At 42.9% G+C, this 12,268-nt stretch overlaps 1 protein-coding gene across 3 annotated transcripts in view; it reads right to left on the bottom strand.

Annotated features, from left to right (window-relative positions):
• The window catches only part of MYO5B (myosin VB), a 203,947-nt gene extending 196,168 nt beyond the window's left edge, over positions 1-7,779 (bottom strand). For all 3 annotated transcript variants that reach the window (XM_063453850.1, XM_063453852.1, XM_063453851.1), the window contains exon 1: positions 7,316-7,779. In XM_063453850.1, coding sequence (XP_063309920.1) covers positions 7,316-7,342 — 27 coding nt within the window. In that variant the 5' untranslated portion in view covers positions 7,343-7,779. The remainder of the gene's footprint in view (positions 1-7,315) is intronic.
• Between the last annotated feature and the right edge of the window lie 4,489 nt (positions 7,780-12,268).

The following is a 12,268-nucleotide window of genomic DNA, read 5'->3' as shown; positions in this document are numbered from 1 at the left end:
ATCCCAGCACATTTGAAATTACTTTTTCCCTTGCCGAGTTACCGCAGTTCCCAGCTAATTGAATCATTTTCTTCAGAGTTACTAAGAAAATCATTTCATGTGTGTAACTGTATCAAACCGTGGTACAGTTTAACCCTTTATGTCACACCCCTCTAACACTTACAAGCCATTATAATAGAAATATGGTTCCAGGAAGTACTAGACTGTTTTCACAAATACTGTGTTTATTTATGTATTATAAAATGGCGCCTCAGAGGGGATATGATAACATTATACAAATATATTCGGGGCCAGTACAAACCATTATTTGGAAATCTATTCATAAACAGGGCTATACATAGGACATGAGGTCATGCATTTAGGCTAGAAGAAAGGAGATTTCATCTAAGGCAAAGCACATTTTTTTTTTTTACAGTAAGAGCAATAAAGATATGGAATTCTCTGCCTGAAGAGGTGGTTTTATCAGAGTCCATACAGATGTTTATACTGCAATTGGATAAATACTAGCAAAAACATAACATACAGGGATATCATTTCTAATTAGTGGGATAATAGCTGCTTGATCCAAGGAGACATCTGACTGCTATTTTGGGGAAAGAAGGAATTGTTTTCCTAGTTTGTTGCAAAATTGGAAGCGCTTCAGACTAGGTTTTTCGCCTTCTTTTGGATCAACAGCAAAAACATATGTAAGGAAGGCTGAACTTGATGGACACAAGTCTCTTTTTAGCTATGTAACTATGTAATATATATATAATGCTTTCTGTGAAACACATAAGGAAATTATATTTTACACACACCAATAAAGAGGTATGTTAGCCACAGCCTGTTTCAAGGCAGGTAATATTACATGTATAGAATATTGCTTGCGGTTACACTAACTAGTAAAAATGCATGTTCTATTCTTCAACAGTATCATGGTTACATGTTTAGTGACGCAAGCACTGATTCGTCTGTGAGCTTTCAAGTGTGTAAACTGAGTGACATATGTTGGTAAGAATGCTCAGCTTGTTAAAGGGATACTCGCAAGAACAGTGTCACACTCCCCTGTCTATGTTGGGTTCCTGCACTGTTTCCAGTGTGAGATGATAGGGTAAGGTGGAAGTTCATACTGCCAAATTATCATACCAACTCATACCAAGCTAAGACATTATTCATTGGCTAAGAGCCTTCAGTTGGGTATGGCACCTATTGTAGGCAAGTATGAAATTCTGGTTTATCATGCTTGCATGGACCAAAAGCAGTTCAGAACCCAAAAGAGCCGGTTTAGCAGTTTACCATTGGACAGTACCAAATGTCTCCTGGCACCATAACTATTGCAGTGGTAAGGATGCTTAGAGTGCCCCTTTAATCAACCACCTGTTGGATCATAGAGATGCAATTCTAAGCCCAGCAGCAACAGCTACACCATTCATCCTTCCAAGGTTGATTTAAATAGGTACATATAACTTGGGTAATAGCAATAACTCACAACATACTAAGAAACAGGACAAATAGCCTTTTTATTTATTTATTTTATTTAAACTGCCTGCACTAAAGACCTTAACAGTACAACTGAAACAAGCAAACATATTCCTCAGTTATTAAGAAATGCAAGGGTTAACTAACTACCGTAGTAATAAACAAACAAAACAAGTTTCCATGTGGATAACTCTGTGAGCACAAGTGAAACATTTTACACCATTGCATTTACATCTCCAAACCAAGCGACTGTATAAAAAAACATTTTACACAACTAGACAAAACTGAGCCAGCTGTCCCAAATCTAGATTTGTACATCATGCCAAGTTTCCATGGTGATGGGAATTAGACTCGAAAGCATAGGCCCATCCTAGAAACAAACAATAGGTATTTTACCTGCATGTACAAGTAAGAACTTCATAAACCACACACACAATTATAACAGGTACATCATGCTCTGAGGACAGTAACAGTGATGGACCATCTTATCATCCCTCTTGTGTTTGAACTGTTATCTCCCAAGATACTCAGCTAGCCTTATGTCATCAAGGGAAATGTAGATTACAAACATTTAGAGAGAGTATATTTAGCAACTGTTGGGTTATTTACTAAACTATGAATTGTTGGGAATTCAAACTGAATTTCAAATTTGTGGCTACATTTAGAAAACTCTCCAAGTCCGCTATGCTTTTAGTTTGGGTATGTTTGCCCAGAATTTTAAATTAAATTTGAATTTTAATTCAATTTTGAATATTACTGTTAAAATACTGAGAAAAGCATCATATGGTTAACATTGGGGTTTATTTTTATTTTTTGCCTTCTTTTGGATCAACAGCAAAAAACAAATGTGAGGAAGTCTGAACTTGATGGACGCAAGTCTCTTTTCAGCCTATATAACTATGTAATCAGTGAATTGTAGTAAATTGAATAAAGCTTTGCAACATGACCGTGACTAAGTCATGACAACTTAACTGCGATGGAGATTTAAAAAAAAACATAAAAACCAACAACTTTTTACTATTGGCCTAAACATTGTCTGCTGTTCCCAGCTCAGCACAGCTTTCTAATTATTGAATAATAATGTGTCCTAATACTCTTCTCTATGCTGTACTAACAGAATGTTTCAGGTCACACACGTAGCATTCTAGGACTGAGTCGTAAATTGAATCTAGAATCTTCGATACTAAAGTAAAATAGCTAGCACAACATATAGATGGCATTTTATTGACTATGCAGTCCTGTCATTTTATGTGTTCGCGAGATGAGCATTTTATTAAGAAATCAAGCAATAACACTGCAAATTATAGCATCGCTCACTTCTCGTTTGGATGTTTAATGTAGCCAGAAAAATATTAATTAATCCCATCTTCTTGCTGCTTCAAGATTTATGATCCTGAACAGTAATTTAATAGTGATCAATTTAACTCCGCAGCAATATCGCTTCAAATTTCAGGTTATAAAAAAAAAAAGGCTGCCTAATAATATTGCTTTCACCTTTGACATCTGACTGCATGATATACAAAAGTCCTGTTGACACTATGATTAACAGGTACTTTGGTAGCATTTAATAAAAATTAAAAGCCTGGGCCCATTTCAGAGATCTATACATTAAGCACTATAATATGGAGTTTAGTTTATTTCACACAGTTCAATAATACTGCTTTTAATACAGTAATTATGCAGTTCACTGGATATAATAATATAGTGGCCTTTTTGTGGGGGTATATATATATATATATATATATATATATATAAAAAAAATAAAATGATTCATAGTAACTTAAAGGAACACTGTAGTGGCAAGAATACAAATGTATTCCTGAGAGTATAGTATCTGTGTGGCTGTTTATGTCCCCCTTAGATCACTTCTAAAAAGGTGATTTTACTCATCTTTTTTCCCACGGCGAGTTGATTATCACACTTACAGACTAGCCCTCTCTTGACTCTGTCTTTCAAGATCTTGTCTTCAGTAGTGCTCCTGTTATGATAACCTTTCTATTAAATATTGCTGCTGTTTTGAAACATTTCAGCTACTCCATTAGCTCCCAGCACACAGTGTGCACCTGGTTAAAGCATCAAGATACTGATAGACTTCAACCATGTCAGCTGCTCCTGACTCACTATTAACTCTTAGCACACAGCATACACAGGGTTAAAGCAGCAGGGTACTGATAGACTTCTTATTACCTTTGCAGTATGTAATACAATTAGTCTACAGTGGTAATATGGAGCCAGGGCCGGTGCAAGGATTTCTGCCGCCCTAGGCAAAGATCCATTTTGTCGCCCCCTCATGTCACTTACTCACTGACAGACACACACACACTCACTCACTGACAGACACAAACACACACGCACAGACACTTACTGACATACACTCACTCACTGACAGACACACACACACAGGCAGACACTCACTGACAGACACACACCCAAAACACTGACAGTCAAACATTTACATACTCACTGACATACAAACAGGCAGACACTCACTGACAGACAGACACACAAGCAGACACACAAACAATTTTATTTATTGAGGCCCACCCAACCTCCCTATCTCCCCGGGGTCCAGTGTGGGGCAGATCCTCACTCCTCCAGCGCGCTGTTTAGTATGCCGGGGCCGGAATGACGTCATATTCTGGCTCCCAGCATCACAGAGGGCACGCAAGGGAGGAGTGAGAGGCTGCAAGAACAGCCTCCCCCGCCGCCTGACTTCTCCTAAGCCCTCTCCCCCAGTCACCGGCATTTGTTGGTAGAGCAGGCACCTGCCATCAAGGTAAGCAGTTGTCTGCTCTGCCTTACCTGGCACAGCTTCGGCCTCCTGGCCTCCCTGTGAGAGGGCTCCTCTTGGCGCCCCCACCTTCGGATGCCTTGAGGAATGGCCCGGCGCTGGGGCGCCTCCAGAGCCGCTCGCTTAGCGCTGACAGTATCTGACATGACTAACAGAAGCAACAATCATTACAGATTAAAACAGATTGAAATCAGAATCAGAGCAGTCCTCAGAGTCACAGCCCCAGTCCTGCAGTTTGAAGCTTGGCTACTTTTTAACTAGCCACAGTTTGAGTGTCTCAGGTCTCAGCTGTAGAGTGACTGAACACTTTAAAGAAGATGGTGGGTATGTACAGTAGAAGTTATTAAAACTATTAGTGTCAGGCAGCACGTTGCTCTGTGTCAGAAATGTCCATCTCCCCTTGCCACCCCTGGACACACATACATACATATATATATATATATATATATATATATATATATATATATATATATATATATATATATATATATATATACACAGAGTTTAAAAATTCCAATCTTTATTTGTTCATATTAAAAATTACGATCAACGTTTCAGTCCTCTCTATGGGTCTTTCTTCAGGATCAATACCAGGTATTGACGTAACAGGATACAGGTTTGTGTTCCTGATGCTATAGTGTTCCTTTAAGCTGCTCCCCACCTCCACTACATCAACCACCATGCTCACACTCGGCTAATGCAGAGGATCTTCTGGCTCTTGGCTGATGTAGTGAAGGTAGGGCCAGGTAGTGTAAAAAGTCAAACAGCTCTAATACAGTTTGACCGGGGGGTGTGTGGGGGTGTCAGACCACTATGCCTTGTAGTGGTAATGGTGCATAAAAAATATCTCTTTGATGAAACGTACAATTTTAACTGTGTTTTAACAGGTTCGTTTATATAAGTGTGAATTTTGGGGAATCAAAGTGAACTTCTCGATAGCCAAATGGGGGAGAACACCTAATTTCAGCCAATTGCCAGATTGGCTATTTTTTACTCTGAACGGTAAATATAGGCACCGAACCACTACAGCTTAATACAGTGTGAATACTGGCCTCTATGTTAAAAGTCAGTGTTTAGTGGCTGTTCTAGATGAGACCTTGCAAAGATCAAAAGAACAAATTCAGCATCACCACAATCTGCATGGAAATGCTGACCGCTCTCCATAGAGATGCAATGACTCAATGCATCTCTATTATGAGATGCTGATTGATCACAGTACGCAAATATCAGTGGGTCCTGAAAGCAGTTTAGACATTATGTACTGCAGCGAGCATGTTAAGCTACCATGTTAAAATTAGTGTAGGATCCACAGATATTGGGGTACTGTGACGTAGTGATGGACTTAATACAATATCGCCATATGGTGTAACTGAATCCCAATGTTTTTTGGCTAGTCTAGGTGATTTTACGTACCCTCGTAAAATGTAAAACTGGATTTATTTTGTGCGCTGTTCCCTAATCTGTATTTTGAGGCGGAAACATTGCCATTTCACTAGCGTGCCAGCAGGGGGCAATAGGGATAGTCCACCCTGCGTGACGATAAGGACGGGGTACACAGAGTAACTCCTCATCACATTTTGGTGCATTGACCCAGATAGAAGATTTAATTACTTTGTTTGTGACTTTGTAATGTGACTATGTGCATCTAATTGTGATTGACCATGTATAACTGTAGTTGACGGTGTATGTATGTGACTATGTGTAATTATGTAGTAACGGTGTATGATTGTGTGTCTGTGCAATTGTGTGCTTAATTGCAAATCATTTAATTTAAAGGACCACTATAGTGCCAGGAAAACATACTTGTTTTCCTGGCACTATAGTGCCCTGAGGGTGCCCCCACCCTCAGGGTCCCCCTCCCGCCGGGCTCTAGGGGGAAGAAGGGGTTAAACTTTCCTCTTTCTCCAGCGCCGGGTAGGGAGCTCTCCTCCTCGGCTGAATGTGCATGCGCGGCAAGAGCCGCGCGCCCATTCAGCCAGTCCATAGGAAAGCATTCACAATGCTTTCCTATGGACGTTGGCGTCTTCTCACTGTGATTTTCACAGTGAAAAGCAGCAAGTGCCTCTAGCGGCTGTCAATGAGACAGCCACTAGAGGCTGGATTAACCCTAATATAAACATAGCAGTTTCTCTGAAACTGCTATGTTTATAAAAAAAAAAAAAACAGCAACTAGAATCAGAAACCCAGCAAATATGGGGAACCAGTAACTAGAATCAGAAACCCAGCAAATATGGGGAACCAGTAACTAGAATCAGAAACCCAGCAAATATGGGGAACCAGTAACTAGAATCAGAAACCCAGCAAATATGGGGAACCAGTAACTAGAATCAGAAACCCAGCAAATATGGGGAACCAGGACCTAGAATCAGAAACCCAGCAAATATGGGGAACCAGGAACTAAAAATCAGAAACCCAGCAGGTATATTGAGGAACCAGGAACTAGAATCATAATCCCATCACATATACAGAAGAACCAGGAACTAGTATCAGAAACCCAGCAGGTCTAATAGGGAACCTGTAAATAAACTAAACATTAGGGATTTAGCAGCTCTAAATGCGCAGAGCAGAAACAATGCAGCAGTGTACCCAACTAGGAAGCAAGTACCTGCAGTCAGACTCCAGTATATTAGCCCAGCACAGCCATGATCTGCACCCAGACTGAGAGACACAGCCATGCTCTGCACCCAGGGTAAATGACACCCCATGCTCTGCAGTCCGTCTTAAAGACACAGCCATGCTCTGCACCCAGGGTAAATTACACTCTTTGCTCTGTATTAAGTGTTACAGACACAGCAATGCTCTGCACTCAGGGTAAATGACGCTTTTTGCTCTGCACTCAGTGTTACAGACACAGCAATGCTCTGCACCCAGACTGAGTGACACAGACATGATCTGCACTCAGGGTAAATGACACTCCATGCTCTGCATTAAGTGTTACAGACACAGCCATGCTCTGCACCCAGGGTAAATTACACTTTTTGTTCTGCACTCAGTGTTATAGACACATCAATGCTCTGCACCCAGACTGAGTGACACTAACTTGCCATGAGTATGAAAGGCACTCACCCGAGAGTAGAGTTCGGTCACAGACATCCTCGCTCAGCTGTTGTGTGAGTGAGCCTTACTACTGATCCCACTCACAGCTTCCAGAGTGATTGTGCCAGAGGGGTGATCCCACTCACAGTCTGCAGTGTGTGCCAGAGGGGTGAGCTCACTCACAGCCGCCAGTGTGAGTGTGGTAAAGGGTAATCCTACTCACAACGTCCAGTGTGAGTGTGCCAGCTAATCCTACTCACTGCCTCCAGTGTGAGTGTGCCAGAGGGGTGATCCCAGTGTGAGTGTGCCAGAGGGTTGATCCCAGTGTGAGTGTGCCAGGTAATCCTACTCACTGCCTCCAGTGTGAGTGTGCCAGAGGGGTGATCCCACTCAGAGTAGGAGCCGGGTGGCCATGTGTTGAGTACCAGCTCCCGGACCGAGCGACCTTTAGCTCCGATCCTCCTCTCTCTATTCCAGAGCCGCCGGCAGCTCCCTCTGCTCCACCTCACAGAGCTCCACCTCACAGCGCTCCCTGCACAGGTATGGGAGGAGTGCAACCTGCTCACACACTGACAGGGACTCACTGCACTCACACTGATACTCACTGACAGACACACTGCACTCAGACTGATAGTGCCAGTAACACAGAAACATTGCAAACACAGCATGCACACTGTCAGGAATATACTGCACTCAATCTGACACTCACACTAACAAGGATACACGTCACTTACACTGACACAGACACACTGCACTCACACTGATACTCACTGTCACTAATATAGACACACTGCACTCACACTGGTACTCACTGTCACTAATAGAGACACACTGGTACTCACTGTCACTAACAGACACACTGCACTCACACTGGTACTCACTGTCACTAACAGAGACACACTGCACTCACACTGGTACTCACTGTCACTAACAGAGACACACTGCACTCACACTGGTACTCACTGTCACTAACAGAGACACACTGGTACTCACTGTCACTAATAGAGACACACTGCACTCACACTGGTACATACTGTCACTAATAGAGACACACTGCACTCACACTGGTACTCACTGTCACTAACAGAGACACACTGCACTCACACTGGTACTCACTGTCGCTAACAGAGACACACTGCACTCACACTGATACTCACTGACAGACACACTGCACTCAGACTGATAGTTCCAGTAACAGAGACACATTGCAAACACAGCATGCACACTGTCAGGAATATACTGCACTCAATCTGACACTCACACTAACAAGGATACACATCACTTACACTGACACAGACACACTGCACTCACACTGGTACTCACTGTCACTAACAGAGACACACTGCACTCACACTGGTACTCACTGTCACTAATAGAGACACACTGCACTCACACTGGTACATACTGTCACTAACAGAGACACACTGCACTCACACTGGTACATACTGTCACTAACAGAGACACACTGCACTCCCACTGGTACTCACTGTCACTAACAGAGACACACTGCACTCACACTGGTACTCACTGTCACTAACAGAGACACACTGCACTCACACTGGTACTCACTGTCACTAATAGAGACACACTGCACTCACACTGGTACATACTGTCACTAACAGAGACACACTGCACTCACACTGGTACTCACTGTCACTAACAGAGACACACTGCACTCACACTGGTACTCACTGTCACTAACAGAGACACACTGCACTCACACTGGTACTCACTGTCACTAACAGAGACACACTGCACTCACACTGATACTCACTGTCACTAATAGAGACACACTGCACTCACACTGGTACTCACTGTCACTAACAGAGACACACTGCACTCACACTGATACTCACTGTCACTAATAGAGACACACTGCATTCACACTGGTACATACTGTCACTAACAGAGACACACTGCACTCACACTGGTACTCACTGTCACTAATAGAGACACACTGCACTCACACTGGTACTCACTGTCACGAATAGAGACATACTGCACTCACACTGATACTCACTGTCACTGACAGAGACACATTGCACACACAGCATGCACACTGTCAGGAATACACTGCACTCAATCTGACACTCACACTAACAAGGATACACATCACTTACACTGACACAGACACACTGCACTCACACTGATACTCACTGTCACTAATAGAGACACACTGCACTCACACTGATACTCACTGTCACTAATAGAGACACACTGCACTCACACTGGTACTCACTGTCACTAACAGAGACACACTGCACTCACATTGGTAGTTACTGTCAGGGCCAGCCTTAGGGGTGTGCGAGCTGTGCGGCCGCACAGGGCGCCATGGAGCAGAGGGCGCCCTGCGGCCGACACAGCTCACACATGGCCGGCGGAATAAAAAAATAAAATAAAAATTTGCGGCGGGGGCGGAGCTTACCGTGCGGCAGGGGCGGAGCTAAAAGCGGCGGAAAACTGCTGCAGGGGAAGCAGGAAGGAGTCCCTGCTTCCCCCAACAACCAGAATCCAGGAGCTGCACTGCCTGTCTGCCTCCTTAATTAACAGAGGTAACTATGTGACTGTCTGCTTGTGTGTGTGTCTGTGTGTTTGACTGTGTGACTGTCTGTGTGTGTGACTGTCTGTGTGTGTGTGTGTGTGTGAGTGTGTGACTGTCTGTGTGTGTGTGACTGTCTGCCTGTGTGTGTGACTGTCTGTGTGTGTGTGTGTGTGTGTTTGTGTGACTGTGTGTGTGACTGTCTGCCTGTGTGTGTGACTGTCTGTGTGACTGTCTATGTGTGTGTGTGTGTGACTGCCTGTGTGTGTGGCTGTTTGCCTGTGTGTGTGTTTGTGTGTGTGTGACTGTGTGTTTGACTCTGTGTGTGTGTGACTGTCTGCCTGTGTGTGTGTGTGTGTGTGTGTGTGTGTGAGTGTGTGACTGTCTGCCTGTGTGTGTGTCACTGTCTGTGTGTTTGACTGTCTGTGTGTGTGACTGTCTGCCTGTGTGTGTGACTGTGTGTGTGTCTGTCTGCCTCTGTGTGTAAACACTACAAAATGGTATTTGTGTCTAAATTATTCTAATTATAATTTTTTTTATAAGATTGGATAGCAGAACAGGCAGCTTTAGATTTATGCAGCGTGATATATGATTGGAATCCAAGTTCTGTATATTAGTTTGTCTGTGATTGTTCTTAGATGCACTTAACAATTCATATATGGATCATTAAATATAACTGGTATATTGCCCAATAATTAGTATCTAATGCCTTAGTTTCATCCCTTAGCTCTCCGGATGTCTGTGCAGTCTATACTGGAAATATACTGTTCATTTAGCTCCTTCTGTAAATGAGGCACACAGGACACCTGCTGGATTGGTGGTGAATTCTCTGTGCTGAGCCACATTCTATTCGGCTTAAACTCACTTCCCACTGCTCTGCTCTGCTCCTCCAGATATTTGAACTCACTAACAGGTTTATTCAGTAAACCGTGAATTCCTTGTAAACTATACATATATTTACGAGTTGTAGCCTGTTTCCGACACAGCCATTTCATCCATAATGTAGGAAATTCAGATGTTAATGGAGAGCAGTTCAACATTGAATGAAGTGAGCTCCATATTAATGCACCAGTTGTTGTGGTTGTTCTAACCCAGGGGTGGGGAACCTTCGGCTCTCCAGGTGTTTTGGACTACACCTCCCATGATGCTTTGCCAGCATTATGTGTGTAAGAGCATTATGGGGGATGTAGTCCACAACATCTGGAGAGCCGAAGGTTGCCTATCTCTGCTCTAACCTCATGGTCCCATGTGCTATTCTCAGCAGACTAAGCCGATCCTTTCATCTTTCCAAAGTTATTGAACTGAGTACATTGGATGATTTGAGTAAATACAGCATTATAATAGCATAACTCACACCATAGATGTAAAAAGAGAGCAAAATTCTCCATCGACCACTGTACCAACCACTAAATTATCACTATCAATATGGTAAGTGACTAGGAACAAGTTGTGCAGCTTTACACCATGGTAACTCTCCACACAATGCCACTTTTGATTTCAAACTTTGGGCAAAAGCTGGAGTCCATCACTTGCACCAATTGTACTCCCTCCAGGGCACCCTCAGAACTAGAGACAAAATACAACATAAACCAGAATCTGTTTTTCTCAATCACGCAACTCAAGATTATCATCTCACCTAATATGCCTACATGACCAGTAAGTGAAATGAGCCCAGACTTGGCAAATTTTGAAAAGATGTTTTTACACAAACTCCCCCCAAAAAGGTATTATCACCTTGCTACTCACAACTCAACACAAACGACTCGGGAGTTATATGGGCTTTTCAAAAGCTTGGGAACAAGATCTCAACGTGACACTGAAGCCAGAGCAATGGCAAACGCCATATAGGGCAAACAAATGGCTTTCATCCTGCGCTTCCCACTTGGCAATAGCAAGAAAAATATTGGACCATTGGTACTTAGTACCTATCAAACTAGCCAATCTTTATCCTAAAGTAAGCAAGATATGCTGGAGATGCAACAAAAAGATAGGCACAATGTTACACATATGGTGGACTTGTCCACCTTTGCGACACTATTGGCACACAGTAGCTGAAATGATCACACAAAGTACACGGCACCCAATGAGGCCAGCGATATACACATTCTTACTATACTTGCCCCCTGAGGAAATACCGAAAAGCTGTTGCTAAGTTCACCTACCATATACTTACTGCGTCGGAGTTACTAATAGCTAGAAAGTGGAAACCAACCTCTATGCCAACCTCCACTGAATGTAAGCAGAGTTAATGGTGCACACCCAACTGCAGAGAGGCGAAGCAACTAGAGAGGTGAGCGAATGAGCGAAGACTATACAGTATGTCAAAACACTCCTAATAAAAATTAGAGGTGAGCCCAAGATCCTCCACATTGCTGACTGAGATTTATTTCCCTCTTATTACACAGCTGAGTACCAGGCTGAAACACCACATTTTCTGTTTATAC

Source organism: Pelobates fuscus, chromosome 5 (assembly GCF_036172605.1).
Source record: "Pelobates fuscus isolate aPelFus1 chromosome 5, aPelFus1.pri, whole genome shotgun sequence".
In the NCBI taxonomy this organism is placed as follows: Eukaryota; Metazoa; Chordata; class Amphibia; order Anura; family Pelobatidae; genus Pelobates; species Pelobates fuscus.
The sequence above is the reverse complement of the archived record's forward strand: the minus strand, read 5'-3'. Positions and strand labels throughout refer to the sequence as shown.